Here is a 25468-nt window from a genome sequence, read left to right as displayed (position 1 = left end):
CCAGAGCCACGATCTGATTATGAGGCACGCCGTAGATGAGGGCTCCGGAAATTTTGACCTCCTGAGGTTTTTTAACTTGCGTCTAAATCTAAGTGCACGGTTGTTTGCCTCGGCAGTGGTCCTGAATTCTGTCGAATGACGCCTTATTCCCTTCTTTACTGAAGTCGGCATCAACGAATGTCGTGTTCTGCTACTAAGCACGAAGTAGCAGGTCGCATTCGCGGCTGAGCCAGATGCGTTGTGATTAGGACGCAAATCCTAATTCCCCGCCTACTTATTTCTTAGACCCAAGAACAATAGGATTTTGTCAAACTTGATCTAGAGGCCATTTCTGTGGCGTCTGGCGGAGTCCAAAGTGCACTATAGTGGGTCGCAAAGCCTCATAATTTATTGCTCAAGTGAGTTCTTGGTAGTTACATTGAACAATGAAAAGTAAATTGAATTGAGTTTAACGTCACAGTGGCCTATGAAAGACACCGTAGTGTGAATTTCCCGATTAATAATGATCCTCTAGAATTATTTGACGTACACTCAAAAAGGGTACACAACCGTTTTTTTTTTTTTTTTTTTGCTTTCTGTCGCCATTTATATGCGGCCGTTGGGACCAGGAATCTAACCTGCAACCTTGTGATCAGCAGCGGAACGCCATAACCAGTGATCACGGTGTCTGCTGTAAAAAAAAATGACCTGAGATTTGAAGTATCCGCTAACCAACATTCGCGTTATGCAGCAACAGCAGAGCCAAGGTATGTTTAAGCTGCAGGAATGCAGCCTATATATATATAGGCTAGGAACAAGTTGACAACCATGTCGGGATGAGACCGGCTTACCTAAACTCCTGGTATTTTTGTTGCAGCGTGAGTGGTAGAAGTCAAAGTTAGCGGAATAATTTGGAGACGTGGTTCGTGAGGTCCGCTATTAGGCCACTATTCCACTTACTTTATTGCAGTGTTCTGTGGCATTCTTTATGTGACTCATGCCTTATGAAACAACTTTATATTTTTTAGATGCACGCTTCTTCAGCTTACTACCAACGGCTTGCACCTGTGCAGTGGCGTAGCAAGAAGCAGTGGGGAGAGGCATACCCAGGCACGTGCCCGCCAAATTTTTGTGTTAGTATGAAGCCTGCTAAGCTGCCCCCCCCCCCCCCCGCCTCAGTTCCGAAAGCTATTTCTCGCTACGCCACTGCTTGTAACGTAACTTCCGAGTGGTATCGGTGAGCAGAAAACGCGAGAAATTACAATTAGGACATTTTAGTCACCACAAAAAAGATTAAAATGTAAGAAAGATTTTTGAATCACTCACAGTGGCGTTGGGTGTGTTGGCTAAAATGGGGTGGTGACTAATGACCTCGCGTGTGCCTCTACTGTTCTTTAACACATTATAATACATTTGTCTTCTCCGATAATCTAAAAGTGCTCGACAAAATGAATAGGCGCTCTGCGATAGGGGTGCTCACTCTGTGGACAATGTACACAACTGAATAATTTATGTGAGCTTGATCTGTTTGTTCAACGTGAGGGCTGTTGTGTTATAACTGCTATGTTGTGCTTTCAGTGCACTTCAGTGAAACTTTAGTTTTGCACGCAAGGAAGCCGTGCTCAATGCGCTAAACCCGCAGAGATGTGTTTTAGCGGCAAATGCCGCGACGCCTAACAGGGCAAAGTAAGACACTCTCTGTGGCTCCACAAAGATTCCCCAACACAATACATGACCTACACTCTGCCACCACGAACCACCAGCGTTCGGTAGGCATTGTAGAGCCGTTGCTTATGCTTGCTCGCAGGTGTGGCGGCGTAACATCCCGGGCGAGAGCAAGCAGACAGACCTGATGGTGCAGAAGTCCAAGCTCAAGGTGGTCAAGATGATGCTAGTGGTGGTGGTGATCTTCGTCCTCTCTTGGCTGCCACTGTACATCATCTTCACGAGGCTCAAGCTGGGAAGCGCCCCCGAAGAAGGCAGCGTTGACTGGAACCTCATGCTCATCCTGACGCCCGTGGCGCAGTGGCTGGGCGCCTCCAATAGCTGCATCAACCCGGTGCTATACGCGTACTTCAACCGCAAGTTCCGTCGCGGGTTCGTGGCTATCATCAAGAGCCGCAGCTGCTGCGGCACCCTGCGTGAGCCAAGTTCGCTCCGGGGAACCACCATCCGCTCGGCCGCCGGAGGGGCTGGAGCCGCCACCCACAGGGGCCTCTCCAGGTACGATACGCAGTGCGAGTACCTCTCCACTTCGGCCGTCTGAGGCCGTCAAGGACTTGCATCGCTAACGTTCGGCGCCGCGGGTATACTACGTATGGCTGGGCCGGACGCGTTTAACGTCCCTCGGAGCATGGTGCAGTGAGATCGCAAATCTGTAAGCAGTGAAGAAGCGAACGTCGGCATTGATGGAGTCTTAATATGCCACGCTGCTTTACCTTTCCCCCTGTGTATTAGTTTCAATACGATGGCGCTTTTCGTGAATCTGTCAACACCTAAAAGCCCGTTGCAGCACTGGGGAGATTCCAGAATGCTCGAACGATTGAAATATCTTGCGGCAGTTTGTTTCGCTATATGGCTTGCAGATTAGGCCTTCACTCAATATGAGCCCGTGGCCCTACCTTCCTTTTGCGTTTCCTCAACCAGATGGCCATGGTGACACGAGTGCGCGACGGAAGATGGATACTGCTGGTAAAAAACGTAGAACTTCATTGAAGGCACAAATCTCCTCAGACTCGTTGCTGTTATTCGTTATTTCAGCTGCCACTGTCATACTACTGCTTAACTTTAACATACTTCTTTATAACATTACATACGTGGTCAGGAAAGTGGAGTGGGAACAGAAAACGAGCCGCTTCCAGTGTCCTCACTTGGGATCATTTGATGCCTTACTGGAAGCAATATAGACTTTGATGTAATTTACCGCAAGGCATCAGGCTCTTACGCTAGTTTACAGATGCTTAGATTCCGTAAATAAAGAGCATTTCAGAGAGCCAGCTTAGATGGCGTACTGGAGGGTGTCGTTATAATTGCATAGGAGGAGTAGCGGCAGGGTAGATAAAGAATCATGCTTCGTTGTGACAAGGCTTAAATTACTTCTTTGGTTGAGCTAACATTTCTATGAGCAAAGCATGTAACTTTTCATCTGGATTAGCAAAAGCAGTCAAAACAGAACAAGCCAGGAATTAGGGACAAAAACTACTAGCGCGCCCTTGGGCCCGCAAGTGGGAGAACGTCCGGTTTTTATGGGTGAGCGCAGTTTTTCGAAAGTTATCGCAACGGACATCATTCAAAATATCCGGAGGTGATAGATTCTACCCGCCTCGCCACAGATGATAAATGAGCGGTACTGATTTATGTGGCTGAAAACTCGTTCCGAATTGCGTGCCGAGCTTAAAGGATTGGACGTGGGCCTACTGAAGCCGTCTAAATTCGGAGGCGATTTTCCGCAACCAAAAGCTATCTTCGAGGAAACCACGGCGCAGATCGGAATATTCCGGAGGTTTTAAAATTTTCATAAACTCCCCTTTTCAGCTCCCCGTAACTTCGCGTCTCGAAATGAGCAAGAGGGCTTTCAAAATTTAGGTCTTCATAGCACAGTCACAAAATTAAGCGCGAAATGAAGCCCACGGTAAGCCAGCGCGTAAGCGCGGTAAGCCAGTTCAGCCGCAGCCCAGCGCTTTCGACGAACGGAGGTCAAACTCACCGATCAGATGAATGTGGGTTCGTTGGTGAACGTTCTTTCTCCCCAGCTCTACTCAGCATGGTGATTTGCTGCACATGCTGACATACGTAACTGCTCGCGTCATAGAATAATTTTCGAATATTAGAGTTGATGGTGCCGAGCCTTGCGGCGGTCGAGCTGCACCCAATTGTCCCTAATTCCTGGGCCTGTCATGAATAAAGGACGAACGGAACGAACAAAGGACCTGTACAGCATTTATATGACGTCACGAGCGAATGGAATGTATAGAAAATCATTTGAAAGAATGAGACTTCAGTTTTTCTTTCGTTGCGCTTTTTCTGGTATATGTTTGTGCTTTCTGTTGACATGCTTTATTTTGTCTTACTTTCTTGGCATCCTCTTGTTGCTTGTGTGATGTGTCGAGATGTGTATTCGTGATACGTGTTGAGATGTGGTCAAACATTTGCATTTCAATAAAGTATTCTTTATGCTTGCTTCGTCACTTGCTAAATGCTAGCGCTGCTTTCGCTACTGCGGCTGCTTCTGTCCGTTGCGCTAATATTAGCATGCATGCTTAAGTGTTTACGCTGCACATAACACACTCCAGTTCAGTTTTCAACCATTCCGTTCTCCTTTGCATGTCTTTCCGCTTTCGTCTTCTAGCGCAAATGTGCCCACATATACAAGCTAAATTGTCATTTCTCCCGCTTTGCGCTTCTCACGTTAAAAGCCGTCGATGCATAAATAAACTCTTGCCCAATATTCCGAAAGCTTGCATCTGCATCAGACACATGTGATGCACACAAACGCGATGTATTGCAAATGCGATGCCGCTAACAAATGTGGACATTTGCTTACCAACCTTCTCCGAAATTGTTAACACAGACGCAGATGTATTGAGACCTATTCAGAAGGTTCAATTTGGTAATAATTAGTGCTTATTGTTTTGAAATGACAAAAGGCGTTCCTCTCTTATGCAGGGTGCCCCAGCTATCATGCATCAATGTTAAAAATATGCGAATGCCGCGTAGCTGGACAGAACCAAGGTAATGCTGTTTGCCGTCCTTGGAAATACTCTGATTATTTTTGACATTCCGCCTAGTTATCCAATCAGTCCTAATTAATTAATCAACTTCTCAAATATTATAATTAGACCAAAAGTGTCAATTAGAATATTGTAGACCAACATGAAAAACTCCCGATGCAGCTTCCTGTCCCTCACTACGTGCTACATAAAAGTGTTTTTCGGAGCGTGAAGGAAGCCGACGAATACACGCAAAGTGCCTCTCGCGTCAAGTTATCGTGTATTTGAGGGCTGCTTTCACGCTGGGACAAACACTTTTATGTAGCATGTATTGAGCAACAGGAAGCTGCATAGGGAGTTTTTCATGTTGGTCTACAATATTCTCATTGACACTTTTGATCTAATTATAACATTTGAGAAGTTGATTAATTAATTAGGACTGATTGGGTAACTAGGTGGAATACCAAAAATAATCAGTATTTCCAAGGACGGCAAACAGCATTACCTTGGTTCTGTCCAGCTACGCGGCATTCGCATATCTTTAAATATTGGTGCACGATAGTTGGGGCACCGTGTATATGCTTAACTGGATCTCAAACTTTCATATATGCTTAGTGGATTTGTCAAACGCAACTTCCATTGCAAAATGCAAAAAGTTTTGACGTCACGGCAGCAGCGGCAAGATCTGTTGCGAAACAATGTTGCAGTGGTCTTATAGCACCACTGATGCCCCCAAGCTCACTGCAGTGAAGATCACTCGCTCCGAGTTTCTGTGGATCCGGAGAAACGAACGTTCTACAGAAGTGACGCTGTTCATCGGCAGGTTCTCTCATACACGCAGTTTCTTCAAAACTTTTGACGACTACAAAGAGTGTAGGAAAAACTTGTAGGACAAGTGAATTATTATTGGACTGTCTTGGGGCAAGCGACTAAGGCTTTGACGCAAGAGAGAAATGACAAAGCATGCGCAATAGTCAGCTGCCTGCCTGACTGCTCGTGTAGCTCGTTTTCAGGCGGCATCTACAACATGCAACACGCTGGAACAATTAGAGCACTCGAGCTTGTTCAGCAGCAGCAATTGCGTGGCCTCTAGCCACCAAGGCTTTCAATCACCGGTCACTACACTCAAGCTCGAAACTATCCTGCAAAAACCATGCTGTTCCATTTTACGGCCCAGCCGGCTGTCTCCGTATAGTACGTCTAACCCGAAGAGTTGACACCTCGTCGTCGCGGACCTGTTGTTAACGGGAAGAGATTACTTCGCTGCTATCTTGCGGTGAGGTGAGGAACACGTTGCTCTAGAACGGGAGCCTCGTATTCGCAAAATGCTACTGGGCACCAGGATTATTCATAAGAGCAAATTACAGCCGATCCTGATGCTCAACGTATTAGCGAAGGCCGCCGGCCAAAGCTTTGTGAATATGGCCTCAGGTGTGTTGATTTCTCGAAGACTCAGCAGATGCTATACCAAGTTATGAGGGTAAGAATAAAAGCCAGTATCGACGTGTCCGCGTAAGATATAAATGTGCAGGTGTGATGTAAAGCTGGGACTTTATTGCTCACTCGAGCGGGCCAGTGTGTACCAGAAATACAGGCCTGCAATTTGCCTGCCTTTTTTATGAGTTAAAGTTTCCTTCTCGATTGCGATAAAGAAGTGGGTTGATGTCGCGAATTTCTTTCTTGACACATGTGTCAGGATGACGGGTCGCTGTAATATTTAGGCAAATATCAAAGCTAGAAACGCTTTAAAAAGTGAATAAAAGTTGTTTTTTCTGAAGCGTGTGTTTTTTCACGGCTTATTGTTTAAAACGCCAAGCACAGACCTTTTCATGATGGTTGCCTTCTATGTGTACGCACTACTTCATATGCGATACTCCTTTTAAATTTCGCTTTTGGAAATAAACAGTAAGGGGGAGAAAGATTAATAAATTAACGAAACACTCAGATATCGACCTACTGGCCCATCTACAGGCTGTATAAAGACAAGAATTTTAAATACCGGCACAATATGTTGCTTTAACAGTGATTGTAAATATTCCCACTAGTCAATTTTTACGTATGTCTGAAAAGGGCGCCAGCGTGGTCTTGATCTAAGCAAATAAAGAACAGCACTTTCCTTACTTTTAACGGCTTTACCTGGCAGACACTTTCCTAGTTAAAAAAACAATTGGCTTTCATGTTTAAAATAGGCGTACATCTACATGACTCAGTATCAATAGAGAAAGTATATCGAGATATTGGGCTATGGTAAAATGTTTTATTGTGTAATAGAGATAACTTTTTTTTTGTTACCAAAGCATTGCGGAACATGCTTCTTCAACAAGACTGACCGGTGACGGGTGTACCATCGTGGTTAACTGAAACCCGAACGAAAAAAATTGTAAATGAGAAAAAGAAAAACTGTAGATGCGGCTGAGCTGGATGGCACATTATTACACTTAATCAAAATTGTGACGTACCATACAGCGTTCTTTTTAAAAGTAAGCAAACTGTACGTCTATCAACGTCACCTTATTTCATGAAATTATTTAAAATGAAGCAGATTTAGCCACCCTACAGTGGTGACAGCTAATCCTTTTGACGTTGCCGTAATATACACCGGTGCATTTTTTCTTGCTCGTGTTTGATTTGTCCACGATAGTACAAGGAACACCACGGTGCGTATTCTGTAAGAATTATTTTTATTTTTCATTCTTTTTCCTCTTTGTCTGTGGCTCAAACGAATGGCTGCCCTGCTATTGTAGCCATTCGATGGGACGGATCATAAGAAATGAATGGACTCTGAAGAAAATACTCCTTGCAAGATATGTTAGCAGGTCGCACTTGCAACAGGCCCTGCATGATTTATTTCATTCATTACGTACTTTTTTTTTTTACACCACCCATTCACCAAGATGGAAGCATAGCGTGCCCATCAATATAAGCGGAAGATTAGCTCAACTTGAAAACCTAATTCATAGACTTCCGAGACACCAGATTTTATGTATGGAATTAATTTTTTTTTTGTTCCCGTGCCCGCGAAACACGAGAACAATCAGCGCACGTGAGCGCCACGAGAGTGTCTTGCAGCGCGCGCATGCGCACCACTGCACTGCTGCTTGTGCCCTAACACATCCTGCGTTGTTTGTGATCCCAGGTCTGAGATTCCGGAGTGCGTAGTGCACCCTCGAGCCAGCGCGAAAAAAGATACGTTGCTAACCAATGGCCGGACGGACGCCGAAGAAAAGCACGCGAAGGTGTCCCTGGTAGCCTAACCCATTCCGTGCCCTAGAGCCCGCTCCCACCCGCACACTCCCGCAGCCACCAACAGCACCGCTCTGCTGCCGCTGTGCTTCCGCTGCACGGCCTGTCGCGCCTGCCAGTGTACAAAAGTGCGTGCATCGGTGGAACCATGTCTCGCCGGAGTGCGGTGGCCGATGCTTCCGAAGCCGATTTTGGGGGCGGTCTGCGCGCCGCTGACAGCAGCGAGCATCTCTGGCGAACTCCTGAGCTAGCCTCAGGGCTAAGCGTAAGCTTTGTAAACCCTTAATTTATGCAATTACTTCCTTTTCTTGCCCTCCTACTATCAACGTTTGAAACAAGCTCTAGCTATAGAAGCAAAGTCACCCTCGCGGTGCTTTGTCATTTGTATACGATCGAAATAAATTGCTTTAGCTATCCTCCGGGCTCTAATCCACGCAGTCGTTGGGGAACAAAAAGCATTTGTAAGAAAGAGCAGCATCGAATGGAGGCGACGGCGGACGAGGTGATAACGGAGATGCGCGCAAACATGTCTTACGAGCAAAAATATTGGTGAATTCAGTTCCGTATGTCTATAACTCAGCGCTCTTTCATGAATGCTCACCAAAAAGAAACTAAAAAAAATCACGAGGCTTAAAGCGTGAAGCATAGTAAAATACGCCTCTGTAACGAGCTTTACTCGCCGTTTTTAGAACGGTAGGTATGGCCCTTTTAACGACGGTAATGCTGCATCTTCGTCGACGACCAATTCTAGATTGCATCAGTAATGGCACGAGACTATTGACAACAATTGTAACGCAAGTAAAAAAAAACAGAAACAGAGGTTTTGTTCCGCAGTTTCACTCCCCATTTACTCCAACTATTTCGTGCCAAGCAAAATAAAGAAAAGAGAGAGAAAATTATAGAAGGGGTTTGAAAATAAAGAAAGAATCTTGGTGAGAATAATGTTCGGCTGCCGATAGCGTTAACGTCAGCCGTAGCGCTTAAAAAGAAAGAAACGAAGAAAGAAAGGAAAATAGTTGATCATCTATTCATCACATTGCCTCCTGCTGAGGAAATGGTTAACAATGTCCCAGTTAATTCTAAATAAAATGCATTCAGCGCTGCAGCAGTCGTCTCTGTGCTCGTAGTTTTTCATGTTGTTAGTCCTCTGCTCATCTGTAATATGTGATGTCAGCCATTGCTTTTATTCCTTTCTCTTTATTTTTGACTCAATTTGTCTCCCAATCTCCCATGTACTATATGACGCTGTAAATCTCTCTCGGGTGAAACGCAGAACCTTCTAGATGTGTCATTGAGCTCATGAAGATGGTTGTTCATCGTGTCCACGTTTGTTTTTACTTGAGAGTTTCCAACCAGAAATGAAGTTTCAATAAACTTTCTGTAATATAGCTCGTTGCTGTCAGCAGTTGCTCGACTGCACCGGTCGGCGTATGTTTCGAAGCCTGTATAGCTTATAATCTGAGAGAATGAAGGCGCCCTCAACATTTATATATAGGGCGCCCTAGACACCAAGACAGAAACAATAAACACACAAAGCAAACACAACATGATTTATTGTTTTGTACTTGGTTATGGCCTGTACGTATTGTGCGTAAGTATGTGTATGTCTGCGTGCGTGAAGTATAAGTAAATAAAGACTTTGCTCAACACTGGATGTTTTCATTCTTCGTAAGCAAGGCCAGAACTACTTTCCGTGTGGGTTCGCCTCCAACCGCATTCAGCGATCAGAAGTCCGAGAACGACACCAAACCATCAAGGACGACACCAAGCCACCGTAAGTCCGTAAGTCCCAAGTGCAGTGCGGAAGTGCTTAATGAATTGGCGCTCACCTTACGTGGAAATCACATGAAAACATCGCTTTATCTATAAAAGAAACGCAATACAAATTTCTCTCAAGCTATTCGCCAAATCCACAAATGTAACTCTTAAATGGTCAAACTAAATAAATTTAGAGAATAAGCTCCACAGGGTGAGAAACGCGAGCTCCGATGGCATTGTGAGATGCAATTAGACTTCTTCGGTGACATCCAAAGGTAAAAAAAGCTCTTTCACTTTAAAGAAAAGTATCAGGCGATAATTTTTCTGTTACGTAATTGAAGCTGCGAAAGCCTTTACCGATGCAACGAAGTGGGCGATACAGAGCACTTCATATGGTCCTGCAGGAGCTTCTGTTCTCAAAGGACGCTTGTTGGTTGGATTAGAGAACGTTTCGTCTCTAGTGTGCAGCAAAGTTAGTTTTCCCAGGTGCACCGTGGCTAGTGTGCAAGGAAGTGTCGCACATTTTAGTTGCACTTTGCGAGGGGCTGAATTGCTCTACTGATGGTGACATATATTTGCGCCATCGAAGGAGACGCGTTCGGATGGCCTAGTCTGCCAACGTCACAAACATCATCACCCGTTTACTGCTCGGCCACAGCGGATAGCATTTCTTTTTGCGTTAACGTTCGATACGAGTAGCTTGTTGAATTGATGGATAGATGGAAAAACTTTATTGACAGTCTTGAGACACGCGATTATTGCGCAGCGGGCTGATCCCACGTGGGGACGGGCAGGCTCTCTGGACGGCGCAGATTTGAAGAGAAATAAAAAAAATACCACAAATTAATCTCACCTTTTTCTGATAATTCTATAAGAACCTTCACAAGTCGTTCGAAACAGTTGGGCTGTCCATTACGGCATCAAAAAAAGAAGAAAAGAAGAAGAAGATAAATGAAAACAAGAGAGAAAGAGAGAGAGAGAGAGAGAGTATAACCCTTTCCTTTCCGAGCTGCTTTAAGAACTTGAAAAAAAAAATTGAAAGTTTCATATTACCTGCATATTAATAAAAGATTAGGTGAAAATATAAAATTATCCCACATCTTTTAACAATAAATTGAAGGTTCTTCTCACTAACTGCAAAAAAATGACTGTGCTATAAGCAGCAAATGGTTCTTCAGATTTCTTAATTCATAATCATAATGATGTGACATATGGCCACCGGTTATTTGAAAACTAACTTTGTGACACCGAGGGAAGCTTATATGCATTAGAAGCAGGCTCCAAAATTAGAGCGTGGCGGCCTAACCGCAGCGTCATAGAACGCATGGACATTTCCGGAATTTCACGGAAAGCCATAGTTATCTGTGGAAAAAGTCAACAAATTATTTAATTAGCATTGCTGACACTCACATTTCAGAAAGTAATTTTGTTATTTGATTTTCTCCATGTGAGATATTTCCTGTATAACATGATTCCTACAGGAAACATGGAACCAGAATGGCTTAAATGTCAAATTTTAACCAGGGGCTTCTGCATGTAAGTTGCAGCTACTGCTAGTTCATTACGTGTAGAAAAAAATATAATTGCCAATGTTGAAACAATTAATTGTTTCCTGACGCCACCTTTAATTTGCTCGCGTTTTCAATTCACTCCAATTAAGTCGATCAAGTAATTTTCTGACCTACAGTTAAACGCCGGATTAAGTCACCCTAATCGTGTGTCTGGTCGAGCCAAAGTTTAGCAGTTTATCATCGTTCACAACAGTCTTAACTGTTTCATCATGACTGGCCGAGTACGGATTCGAATAAAAGCACAGAAAAGCAAACGAGCACCCAAGAGAAACCATTGCAGCTTTGTTAATGCCATAATTAAGTGTGCTATATAATCGTTGATGAATGCAGAATCTGTCACGCTCGGATTAGACGCGCATATTACACAATACATAAGGCAACTGGGGCTGTTTTGCATCATTTTTCATTCAAGGAGGAGAACTGAAACAGTCCAAAACATTCTGCTTCCAGCACGTCTTTCAGTTACTGCGCTTAACGTATTGCGCATGCGCATGGCATACTGATAGCACCGGCGCCGCATAGTGCAGTGATCTTCAGTGCAGTACATGAAGTGTGCCCATGGCCACCGGTACTAAGACGACGAAGATGACGAAGCTCTACAGAAGAACAGCAGAATTTATAAATACGAAAATAGCTTAACGTCCGTATCTAGTAGCTTCCATGAGTATGATTTTATGGCAACCCATGCAAGAGGGCTTTGCGGAATCTGAATGCAGTTCAGCCTCATCATATTCCAGGTGAACAGAGTGGGGCTAGTTGTCTTGAGCGTCGTAATGCAGTTGGCCACTGTGAAACATTTTTTAGTATTATTGCTCGTTTACTATTATTTTTTTAATCAGTGTGAAACCAAATATGCCGTTCATTGATCACGAGACGGTGATTCCAGAAGCCGTCACGTTTGAGTTTCAGATCACGATAGGGCCCCTAGCCGCCCTTTATATTTATTGCTGTCAGTCCAGCCGGGAGGGAGAGCACGTCGTGCATGCTCGAAGTGCGAGTGTGTGAAAACGCCATTACCGGGAAGAGGGCAAAATGTGTACCCGCCGTGGTTTCTCAATGGCTATGGTGTTGGGCTGCTGAGCACGAGGTCGCGCGATCAAATCCCGGCCATGGCGGCCACATTTCGATGGAGGTGAAAACACCCGTGTACTTAGATTTAGGTGCACGTTAAAGATTCCCAGGTGGTCTAAATTTCCGGAGTTCTCCTCTACGGCGGGCCTCATAATCAGAAGGTGGTTTTGGCACGTAAAACTCCATAACAAATGTGGGTTGATCCAAATGTTGAGCATGCGAATAAACTGGACCAACAATTACGCTTCTCAGGACCACGCCAATTCAAGCTGGAAACACGATTGACCAGCTCATTCTTTTGTGCCGTATAATCGCCTACTTTGTTTATCCCAGTATAATGTCGAATGAAGCGAGAGGAAAAGCCGTTTTTTTTGCCGGCGTGAAGGGTCCCTCGCCCCCGTTTGAATACTGGCAGAAGTGAGAAAAAGTGCATGAAAAATAAAGAATAAGTCATGCAAAGTTCACGTCCCGCCACGTTCCCTAGCGAGCAGATTCGAACGCCGACGGTTGCCTCCTTTCTCGTCGGAGCAAGCAAGCGCCCGTTTGCGTTGGGCGCGTGCGACCGTTGATTGTGTTTACTCGTTGGCGAGCGTGTCGTCGTCATCCCGCAAGCTTAGTACACAGTGTTTTTGCGTCATTCACTGTCCACAACAGCATCGAAAACACCGAACACTGAGATCAGTTCGCGAAATTGCTTATCGGTGGGAAATTCGCAGATGAGACAAGCGCCGCGCTGTACACAGAGCGAAATCACACATTTGTTTTCTGCTTGTGCGTCTTCTTTTGATAAGTGTCGTGTGATAAATCCAGTGTCTGTTACGTGCACAGCGACATAGTCCGGTATAGCTTCGTATACATATGGGCGCGTTCACGCAATGCTGGCCACTGTTGGTAAGAAGTGCGCTGTATGCGACCGGCTGATGAGAAACGTTGGTGTGGTTAAGTGCGCACTTCGGCAACGCAGTAAATGCAATAGCAAGTTTTCGCAACAATGAAAAGGGCAAATATGTCATGGGTGTTTTCTGAAATTCTACCCGTGGTCTGCGAACCTGTGAGGCGGTCGCGTGACGGAGTGACAGTTGTATCAGTTGACAGAATCGGTATATGCGCACTGTTTATTATAAGACACTCAGTTTAGTCTTTGCGAGCCTGTGTAAGTCATGCACTAATAATTGCCCGGGACCATCTCCGAAACAAAGACCATTTATTATACTTAATAATGCTGTTCACCTACTAATTAATGCTAATCGTTATTGAAAAACGCGCGATCAAAAGTACGAGCGCCTTAACATTTCCTTCTTTTAGAAAGAAACCCACAACGACGTTGTTATTTCACAATAGAAATTTGTGTGACGCAGTTTTCTAAAAATGATTGGGCCTAGTGAGATATGTCACCGCTGTATGGAGAGTCATTGAAATCCGTTGCACGAGACTGCTATGCCTGTCATTTTAGGATGTCAAATAAAATGTGCACAAAAGACAAAATTACAAACGCCAAATGTTTCGCACGTCGGCAACAAATTCTTTTGCAACGTCGACCTTGAAATGTAAATTATGTGGTTCCACGTGCGAAAAGCACGATCTGATTATGTGGCACGCCACAGTGAAGGACTTCTGATTAATTCGGACCACCTGTGGTTCTTTAACGTGCACCTTAATCTAAGTACATGGGTGCTTTCGCATTTCGCCCCCATGGAAATGTGGCTGCCGTGGCCGCGATTCAATCCTGTGACCTCGTGCTTAGCAGCCCAACTCCACAGCCCCTAAGTATACACCACGGCAGGTCCCCCCGCCTCCGGATTCTTGCCCGCGATGGAAGACTGCGCGCTTCGTCACCGCTTTCCTCGCTCGTGTGCGCGAGATTGAGCCGTTATCGCCGGCTCACCCTCACACGCTTTCACTCGCACGTACAGCACACGGCGCGTGGCGACTATTTTATCGCCCTTGGACTTTACCCGGAACCTCACGGCGACGGCGATGGCAGAAATGCGCATGAAGTGTCAATATAATCGCTATCACAACAAAATTAAATTTTGTGGTTTTACTTGCCAAAACCACGACTTGATTATGAAGCATGCCATGGTGGGGACTCCGGATTAATTTCGACCACCTGGGGTTCCTTAAAGTGCACCCAATGCATGGTACATGGGCACTTTTTTCATTTCACCACATAGAAATGCGGCCGCCACGGCCGGGATTCAATGCCGCACCCTCAGACTTAGTAGCGCAACGCCATAGACACTACGCCATCACGGCGGGTCAACGGGTAGGGCGTACCCCGCTTCCGACAGGCGAGTATTTTTGCATAGAAAGCTTTCCATCATGCAAAGATCACACAACTTCCTAAGAGCATCAAAGTACGAAGGAACACACATTGTTCACATATCACTTGGACCCTACGCGCTGGCAGTACTCACCACGTGGCGACAAACAGCTCTTACCCTTTACGTCATCCCATTGCAAACTGGTCAAACGCAGGATTGTGTTTGACTGTGCTTTGATAATGCTCTAAGGAAATTGTATGCTTATTGCATGATGAAAAGCTTCCTCTGCCAGGCTACTCGCCTCTCAGAAGCGGGGTATTCCCTTTACGTTCAATTGTGCATGGCACAGTCCCTTCTTAATAAGTTGCTTTTGTGTCAGCGCGAACACTCCGGTCCGCTCTGTTCACCCAAGTTAACTGTAAAAGATTTGCTTTCACGCCTCACCTACAGAAGATTTCTGACCACCCTAAAAAGCTAGTACAACGCACCAACGTTAAGGTTGCCTTTTCCGAGCCCTCCAAGTTAGATAAGCTACATAGTATCAGTAACCCTGCTACTGACACAGGAGTTTGCTTTTAGCAAGCGCCATTGAACGCGCTTTGTAAACTGCAGATATTGTATCGTGTATCAAATTCCTCTTTCATGCGGAATGTTTCATGTCGACTAGACGGGACGCTGCCTAAATGACAAATTAAGAGAAACGAGAGAGAGAGAGAGAGAGGGATCAAGGAGAGACAAGCAGGGAGATCAACCAAGTGAGCGCACGGTTTGCTGCCCTACGCTGAGGTAAGGGAAGGAGGAACAAAAGAGGCACGAGTGCACGTGGGATGATGCACAGGGACAATATAAGTGCTCTTTTAAAATGGCGCGCTTGAAGTAGTGTACTAGTGCACGAATCGTTTTTTGTACCAGTGACGGGTGTAGTAGCTTTGACTTAGAGAATGGTCTCGAGTCCAGCCGTTTAACGTTGCCTTGAGAGAGACGTACTGTATGTCTTAGCGAGGACAGGTACACAATAGGCGCAACAGCAAGGTTGTTTCGCTGCGGGAAAGGCTAGATGGTAGTTGTAGCCGTAGCAAGGGGCCCAACTGATGCAATCGGTAGTTCAAGGCAGTTGAAATCCAGTAAGCTTGTAACTTCCTGCGTGCAAGCAGGCGAAGTTTCCTGGCAGTGTCCGTCCTCGCCAAAGGTGTTGGACGCGTCTGGGTGTCTTCGCAGGCAGACCGGGCAGGGCTGTCAGCAAAGTCGTTGCCGACGATGCCACAGTGAGCAGCAATCCACTGAATGATTATGTTGTGCCCTGTTTCAAGAGCTTGGTGGTGTACTTCCCTGATGTCGGATATGATCTGCTCGCATGTTCTGTGATGTAAGGCAGACTTGATACTGTGAAGAGCTGCCTTAGAGTCACAAAATATGATCCATTTCTGTGCCGGCTCTTTGGTGACGTAGGTCACAGCGGCATGGAGGGCTATAAGTTCTGCCGACGTAGATGAGGTCATGTGTGATAATTCGAATTTAACTGTAACCTGCTTAGCTGGAACGACGAATGCGGCAGTTAAGCTGGTAGTTGAGGTCGAACGGTCGGTATATATATGTATGCGGTCATGATATGTCTTGTGCAGTGATAGGAGCGTCAGTTTCTTCAGAGCCAGCGACGAATAATTGGCCGTCTTTGTAAATCCGGTGAATAGCAAAATTCACTTGACGGTAAGCACTCTTGATGAGCGCAAATCACTTTTAAAAAGGTCGCTTGGCGTCTCTCGGTTTGTAGGTAAGCCAAGTGACGGTCGGAGATCCTTGGCAGATGGTGAATGTGCGCTCTGAGAGAGTCGACAGCTACGTGTGTCTGGATCATATGTTCTCTCGCGACGGTACTTGTTGCCGTTGTTGAGGTGCACTGAGGCAACCCTAAACACGTGCATAGGGCTTGTCCTTGTATGCGCTCCAGAGAGCGAATGTTCGTCTGCATGTATTTGCCAAAACTGGTAGACTGTAACGTAGGAGTCCCAGGACTCCTACGTTTTACTTTTTAATGTAGGAGTGCAGGACCCTGTACAAACGCAGCATAGAATGGACTGAGGTACCCCAGTGTTTCCCGTGGAGAAATTTGAAGACTTGAGCAACGGCAATTAACTTCTTCAGTAGACACAGTGAGGGCTCCAAGAGAGGTTGCGGTCAATGATGACACCCAGAAAGCGATGCGTCTTAGCATAGGACACAGCTTGAAGTTGATTGAAACGGGATACAACGACATTTGTTTGCGCGTAGAGCCCACCAATGCGTACTTTCGGTAGACACACTGAAGCCTTGTTCTGGGAAATAAGACGCCGTTATCGTTGCCGTGTGCTGAAGCCTGGCCCGCACCTGTGGACGAGTCACCGCAGAGACCCAGATGCAAATGTCATCGGCGTATATTGAGAACAAAGCTACAATGTAAAGAACGGATATGATGGTTGGATGACTGCATTGTAGCAGGTGTTGTTACGAGCCACTGTTTGAAAAATGTTTTGTCATTTCTTGACACAAAGATCAACTCACCAGGCTGATCACTGAAGCAGCCAAAATAGCAAGGGTAAACGATAAGCGCATGACCATGCCTTCGCTTTCTTCTTCAAGAAAGGAAGTTTGTTTTTATAATGTGATATTGTGTGCACATGACATCGTTGCTTCCGCATTAGTGTGATATATATGTGCCATATACATGTGCTCCTGTTTTAGATAAAGCATTGTTTAAATTTAGCGTTTGTATGTGTCTGGTGTCTTACAGTCGTTGTCATAGCCTAAACAATCCAAAGTAAGCCATACCAGCAAGGCCGAACGTCTACGCTCGTCATGATCGGCAACGTACACCTTCAAAAAAGATCGCCAACGAGAAAGGTACTGCTTGGACATAAACAAGATAAATAAATAAATAAATAAATAAATAAATAAATAAATAAATAAATAAATAAATAAATAGTCGTTCAAAGTGGCACTTATAATGAAATGTAAAACGTGTTATAATGACGCAGATCTTCACCGCAGGGTTACCAGCTGCGGTTAACTCACCGAGTACTGTACCAAAAATGACTCCTCCGCATCATGGTCTTGGCTGAGGTCTTCTGATGAGATCAATGTGATCCGATTTCTTTGCTATCATTTGATACAGCAGTCTTTGGTAAAAGTCTATCAATAGATGCGTAAGATATAAAAATAAAGTTGGCTTTTTTATTCTTTGGCATTCAAAATAACATTAATATTTGTGAGTATTCGTTTCTTAAATATACGACCTGGGATGAGGCCAATATTTTTTCTACGCGACTGCCGTGGTAAGTGGGCAAATATTTAAATAGCGCTGCTATGTAACGTGAATCGAGAATCGGTAGCAGGGTTGCGGAGGGGCAACTCCATAGTTGTAATGATTTCTGAATCCAAATTTTGAAACACACGGAATGGAACGGGAATGAAACGATGGCACAGATTACATCGTTACGGAAGGATAAAAGAAGACAAAGGAAGATGATCGCGAGACGCTGGCTGCTGCATGTTGTTGGTGGTCAGCCATCTTGTCTACGCTGACTCATCCTGTATATATATCCTAAATACAGTCTTTATATACTCCTAACATCCCCGTAACATTTTGGTAGAGGTGCGGGATATCACGGCTGGAAACGGAGCTCCGCAGTGGACGTCGCATCACCGCCCGCACCATGAATGACGGTGAGCACGCAGGATCAACGTCGTTGCCGCCTCCAACGTAACCGTCGCCACCTACGTCGCTGTCGCCTTCGGTTGTGGTTGTGCAACCCAAGGATCCTGGAACTTTCTGCGGGACCGATGGCGCTGACGTTGAAGAGTGGGTGGCTATGTATGAGCGCGTGAGTGGAATAAACAGATGGGACGCTTATGCTAGCCAACCCATTTGTTCTACCTACGAGGCACGGCAAAGGTGTGGTACGAAAACCACGAAGAGGAGCTCACCAGCTGGGACCAATGCAAAGAGAAGTTGACAGAGTTGTTTGGCAAAGCAGCTGGCCGTAAAATTGCCGCAAAGCAGGAACTGGCCTCCCGTGCCCAATCCCCCACGGAGTCCTATGTCTTGTACATACAGGACGTGCTGGCATTTTGTCGTAAAGCCGATCACGGCATGGCAGAAGCTGAAAAGGTCGGGCACGTGCTTAAGGGCATTGCTGACGACGCCTTTAATCTGCTCATGTGCAAAAGCTGTTCTACAGTTGATGCCATCATTAAAGAGTGCCGACAATTCGAGCAGGCTAAAAGCCGACGCGTCTAGAAACCATTCGCCAGACTTCTCAATACTGCCGCAACGTCGAGATTTGAAGATCAACCCGCACAGCAGCATGCGTCGCCATCAGAGGACGTGGTGCGAATCGTTCGGCGTGAACTAGATACGATGGCGCCCGCAGCTTTCTGTTCGCGTAGCCCTGATGCTACCACATCTTCAATTCCCCTCGTACACCTGAGCCGTAAACCTGAGCCGTTTTAATGGAAATGCCCGCATTGTTTCGCCCACCACCGAGTCCAACAGCGCCGACAACTCTAGGAACACGTGGTACAGTCACTCATCATCGCCGCGCGGACACCAGTCGCGCTCACCGCAAACACGTCGCCCAACTTCCCCGTTGGCCGCAGCCACGTCGCCTTGCGGCCAAAGCCCTGCGGCTTTTGGCCGCAACTTCTCGGAAAACTAAGAAATGTAGCCCTCGGAGGTGGTGCTGCATTGTCTACTACTGCAGCAAATCCTCTGTCTGTGCCCACAAGGGGAAGCGTAATTGACGTTCAAATGGACGGCGTACTTGTCCAAGCACTCGTCGACACTGGAGCCCACGTTTATGTGATGAGCGCTAGCTTACGTAGACGTTTAAAGAAGGTCCTCACCCCAGCAGCTGCCCGAGTGCTTCGTGTGACAGACGGCAGCGTGCTGGTTGCTCTTCGAGCGTGTACTGCGCGTTTAAGTATAGCCGGCCACCCTACTTCTGTTCTGTTTGCTGTCATCGACAACTGCCCTCATGACGTTATCCTTGGATTGGACTTTTTATCCACTCATTCGGCTCTCATCGAGTGCGCGACCGGCGTTCTTCAGTTAGAACTGCCTCAACTCGCCGATGCTCCGAGTATCGCCCCACCGCACTTGCGCTCGCTTCACGATGTGTGTCTGGCACCCGAGGCAGCTACTTACGTCACTTTGACCGCTCAGCCAGAGGTTCCTGACGGAGAATTTGTGTTTCGCCCCGTCGTCGACGTGCTTTTGAACCGTAACCTTGCTCTTCCGCATACGCTGGTCAGGGTTACTAATAACGACGTCGTTCTACCGCTTCTGAATTTCAGCCTGTGCGCTCGAGTGATTCCGGCCGGCATGTTCTTGGACAGCGTTTCTAGTGGTTCCCAATTTGACATAAAGAGTCGGAATGCCCAGAGTGGCCTCTTAGCGCCAATCGCAGCTCACAGCTCTGGTTCCTTAACGGATGACCTCACGAAAATGATTGCGTCTGACCTCACCTCGGCGCAGGCCACGGACATACGTCTCCTGCTTGAATCGTACAGTGACATCTTTGATTTCGGTGACAGGCCTTTAGGCCAAACATCCGTTGTTCACCACCGTATAAACACTGGAGACACGAACACTATTCGTCGGCGTCCTTATCGTGTATCGCATGCTGAACGTCGAGACATCCAATCAGAAGTGGACAAGATGCTCTGCAAAGGTTCATTGAGCCATCAGCCAGCCATTGGGCTTCGCCTGTCGTCCTTGTGAAAAAGAAAGGTGGTACCTGGCGTTTTTGCGTCGACTATCGCCACTTAAACAAGATCAAACAAAAAGACGTCTACCCACTACCACGCATCGATGACACCTTAGACTGCTTGCACGGAGCTAAATACTTCTCGTCCATCGATCTTCGATCCGGCTACTGGCAGATTTCAGTTGATGAAATGGACCGCGAGAAGACGGAATTCATCACGCCGGATGGCTTATATCAGTTCAAAGTCATGCCCTTTGGCCTATGCAATGCTCCTACGACATTTGAACGTATAATGGACTCTCTTCTGCGAGGCTACAAATGGACCACCTGTCTTTGTTACCTTGACGAAGTTGTTTTTTCTCCCACGTTCGGCAGCCACATTACCCGACCCGCTGACATTCTTGTGGTCTTCCGAAAAGCCGTCCTCCAACTAAACTCCACGAAGTGTCAATTCGGGTGCCGTTAGATTACTGTGTTGGGACACCTGGTTGACGCATCCGGTGTTCAACCAGACCCGGAAAAATTTTGTGCCGTACGCAGTTTCCCTTTGCCACGTTCTGCTTTTGACGTGCGCTGCTTCGTCGGCCTGTGTTCTTACTTTCGCCATTTCGTCAAAAACTTCGCCGACGTTGCTTGGCCTCTGACAGACTTTCTAAAGAAGAACACGCCATTCTCATTGGGCCCGGGAGCACGCTCATGCATTCGCCGCCCTCATCGGGTTTCTGGCCACCCCTCCCATACTTGCCCACTTTGATCCATCTGCACCAACTGAAGTCCACACTGACGCAAGCGGCCGTGGCATCGGTGCTGTTTTCGTCCAACTACAGAATGGTACCGAGTGCGTGATAGCTTAAGCCAGCCGCCTGTTGTCACCTGCCGAGAAAAATTACTCTATCACCGAGCGGGAGTGCTTGGCTTTAGTTTGGGCTGTCGCCAAGTTCCGGCCATATTTGTTCGGCCGCACTTTTTTGGTCGTCACAGACCACCACGCATTCTGCTGGCTGTCTTCCCTATGGGACCCGACTGGACGGCTTGGTCGCTGGGCTTTGCGGCTCCAGGAATTTTCATTTAGTGTCCATTACAAGACTGGACGTCTCCACAAAGACGATGACTGCCTCTCGCGTCACCCCGTGGATCCTGCCGATCCTATTGCGCATGATCCGGTGACCTGCGTGATGGCTTTGACTGACATGACTGACATGCGCGCTGAACAACAACGCGGCGCATCCTTACACTCCATCATCGCACGAGTGCAATCTGGCAGCACTGACGGCACGTGCCGCATGGTCGTGCTGCACGACGGCAACCTCTACCGCCGCAATATGACCCCTGATGGCCCTAAGTTGCTCCTTGTTCTTCCTCGTCATTTGCGATCCATCGCTCTCGAACAACTTCACGATGCACCGACGGCGGGACACCTTGGAGTTTTGCGTACATGCGACCGCGTACGACGCCGGTTCTTCTGGCCGGGTCTCTACCACTCCGTGCGTCGCTATGTCGCAACTTGCGAATAGTGTCAGCACCGGAAGAAACCTCCCCTGCCACCTGTCGGACGAGTCCATCCAATTGAAGTTCCCTCTGAACCGTTCTTCCGTGTAGGCCTTGACCTGCTTGGCCCTTTTCCGACGACGACTAGAGGGAATGAGTGGATCGCCGTCGCTACTGATTACGCGACACGCTACGCGATAACAAAGGCGTTGCCGACTACTTGCGCAACCGACGTCGCCGATTTTGTCCTTCATGACGTTCTTCTCCCCCATGGTGCGCCTCGACAGTTACTTACAGACGGCGGCAGCTCGTTCTTGTCTCGAGTTGTCGACGACCTCCTCCGCTCTAGTGCCACTGAGCACAAGCTGTCCACCGCCTACCACCCACAAACGAACTGTCTTATGGAACGTCTCAACCGAACAATCACAGGTGCTGTCGATGTACGTCTCCAACGATCACCGTGACTGGTTGATCCACGCTGGCCTACGTGGCGTTCGCGTATAGCTCGTCCCGACATGACACCGCAGGATATTCGCCCTTTTATCTGTTGTATGGTCGCGAACCCACATTGCCGTTTGACACCATTATCTCTTCTGTGCCACATGTTGCAACTGACCACTTTCGTGAAGCCATCGATCGCGCTCACATGGCACGTGAAGTCGCCCGATCCCGTTTATTAGCCTCGCAGCATATACAAGGACAGCGTTATGACCGGTGCCATCGCGATGTTAACTTCGCGCCAGGTGCTTGGGTGCTCCTTTGGACACCATGTCATCGGGTTGGCCTCTCCCAGAAGCTTCTCTCTCGCTACACCGAGCCTTATGAAGTCCTAGGTCAAGTCAACGACGTAAATTACGAGATTTCGCCGCTACAGTTTGATGCATCCTCAAGTCCGACGTCTGCTGACGTCGTGCACGTTTCGCGGCTGAAGCCATACTTCGCTCGCAATTCTTCGCCTACCAAGCGCCGAGACCACGCTTTACCACCCGGGGGTCCTGTTACGGAAGGATGAAAGAAGACAGAGGAAGAAGAAGATCGCGAGACGCTGGCTGCTGCATGTTGTTGGTGGTCAGTCATCATGTCTAGGCTGACTCATCCTGTACATATAATGTAAATACAGTCTTTATATACTGCTAAAAGCCCCGTAACAATATAGATGGAATGGGAATGGAGTGTGAGTCCGAGATTCCGGAATGGAGTTGGGATGATCTTGGAACGTTAATGAGGATTTGAAGAAAAACCAAACTGGCAAATTTGTCATTTGGACTGGACTTGGCTAATATATTGTACTTCTCCTACGGGTTATTTTAGTTTCTACCTATAGGTAACTACCTACGCCGCGATAAATATAAACAGCACCGTATTCTGCACAGTGCACACTTTGGAAGGCATGGAAACCTCTCTGCGTTACAAGAATGAAGTGCAAATAAAAACAGGAAATTCTACATGTCAAGAAATATGATTCGGTTAAGTAAGATCCCACTAGACGTACGGCATAAGGATGGAGGCCAAAAACAACCTCGCAAACGTTTGCACCCTACATGAGTCTACGGTGATTTCAAACGCGCGTCATGTTTTTTGGCACACATTCAAGTATCCTCTAAATTCAATAACAAAAAGTCACAGAGGTGTCCTGAAAAGAAAAAAAATACTGTGCCCATATTTATGCCCGTAGATGCGACACAAAAGAGATCACCTTGCCAAACTCATGAATGCGTTATCTTTTATATCAGTCCGAAAAGTGACAATAATCTTGCTAGGTGCATCACATATACAACGCTCCAAAAGTACATTCTTCTTCGCTTTCCGCGACTAAGGTACGGGTAGATAAAAGATTTTTGGAAACGGTGGATTTTATTTAGAACGCAAGCCTTGCTTGGTGTCGATGCGTGCGATATGGGTGTGAACCACCTAACACGTGTGCATCAAAAGGGAAACTAACTTAAGTCGCCACAGACTGACAGTTGTAGACAATAGTATTTGAAGAATTGGTCCGCCATGATGTCAGAAAATAGTGTTAGGTTAGGCTTAATCCTAAATTGAAGAAAGACTGCGTAGACACGACGAGGCGTAATTACACTTCTGAAGGCCTCGATTATTACAGACTATATTTGAAATTATAGTTTTGAAGAAGGCTAGAGAGTGGCCTGTGTTATGTCTTTTCGATTTATTTTGTCTAAGGAGGCAGGGGCTTGGAAAAGGGGACCGCAATTCAGATTGTCACGACGATTTGACGTGTTTTGGAGATATTTTATTCGCAAGAATGAAATATATTTGGCAATCACATCACACACTTGTGGTTCTAAACAACGCACGTAAAATATATTTGTTGTTGCTATTTGACAAGGTAGACAATAAAGTTTATGCGATTATGTTTTAGGCATTTCTTTGTGTCGCTCTATTACATGTATAATTGTCTTGAGTGCAGATTTTGTATATGCGTTTGTTAAATAAGGGGCCGTATAACGTAAAACTATTCCAATATGTTTTTATTTCAATCTCCTGACGTGAAATTTCCGTAACCATCGATGCAAGCATCGGGCAGTGACCGGCAGGGTTGTCTGAACAAACCAATCAAATGCTCCTCTCGTTCATAGGAGGTCACTTTTGTTTGCTCGAAAAACGAATAACATTGCCTGCGCCGAGCGGATTGTCTTATCTAATTGGCTCACGAGAGGCGAGGAGCATGCTAAAGTGGAGAGGGATTCGATGGGGCCGAGTCACTGCACTGAATATCGATAACCGGATGAAGGGGGTGGTGCCGGCGTCTGCGATTGGTCCGCTTTCTCTTACTTAGATTGAGGTGGCTCGTCGACAATCGCGACGGCATGCCACGGGAGCTTAAGAATGACACTAAAACGGATCCTCAGCAAAGAACAGTTGGCAGAACGAGGTCGTAAACGTGCCGAAAGTTCTCGAAAACGTTACACGGCCACGCCAAAAGTCTTCTTACACCCAAATAAACCCATGCTTTTCGGCAGGTGTCAGTAGCCAGTGCCTGAGCGATCGGCGGCAGCCATCTCTTTATTCCTTTCGTAACGGGGCAGCCTGTGGCTATTCAGAAGAAAATTCATTTTTGTTCGGCATATTAATGCATATTTTAGCGCGTAAGCGTCACTTTGACACGGTAACCTTTGCGGTTTTGTGACGTCGCGTGACAGGCAGGTGAAGTAAGTGCAGCCCGAAAGCTTTTGACTAATAGCCGTGGGGTAATGGCAAAGAGGCGTCGAATCAGAAATAACTATTTTTGTTTTGTTGGGTCAAATTATGCATAACCAGTGTGTACACGTCATATCAGATGGGGAGCTATCGCGGTTTTCGTGACGTCCCGTGACAGACAGGTGAAGTGGGGGTGGTCCAAAAAGTTTTGGCAAATCGTGGTGGGGTGATTGCAGAATTGGAATAGAAAGGTTTGGAATAGTTTTACGTTATAGCGCCCAAGGTTCCTTGTGCATGGGTACTGTATCGACCAGTTATGCTCTCTATACCATCAGTGTTCACGCAATGCATATTTTGGGGGCTCGTGATCGTTTTCCCAGCGGGTAGGCAGATAAATTTTTTTGCGGAAAGCAACATTCATCAAAGGCTTCTTTCAAAATTTGATGCTGATCCAACGGGCATGTTCGAATCTTTGTGAAGCCAAG

General features: G+C 46.5%; 1 protein-coding gene across 1 annotated transcript in view; it reads left to right on the top strand.

Moving 5' to 3' along the window:
• The window catches only part of LOC126547102 (neuropeptide SIFamide receptor-like), a 258316-nt gene extending 248736 nt beyond the window's left edge, over positions 1–9580 (top strand). Inside the window, exons 4-5 of the mRNA XM_050194963.3 lie at positions 1787–2202; positions 7825–9580. Coding sequence (XP_050050920.1) covers positions 1787–2202; positions 7825–7942 — 534 coding nt within the window. The 3' untranslated portion in view covers positions 7943–9580. The remainder of the gene's footprint in view (positions 1–1786; positions 2203–7824) is intronic.
• Positions 9581–25468: the final 15888 nt, after the last annotated feature.

Source organism: Dermacentor andersoni, chromosome 1 (genome assembly GCF_023375885.2).
Source record: "Dermacentor andersoni chromosome 1, qqDerAnde1_hic_scaffold, whole genome shotgun sequence".
Classification (NCBI taxonomy): domain Eukaryota; kingdom Metazoa; phylum Arthropoda; class Arachnida; order Ixodida; family Ixodidae; genus Dermacentor; species Dermacentor andersoni.
This window is presented reverse-complemented; position numbering and strand designations above follow the sequence as displayed.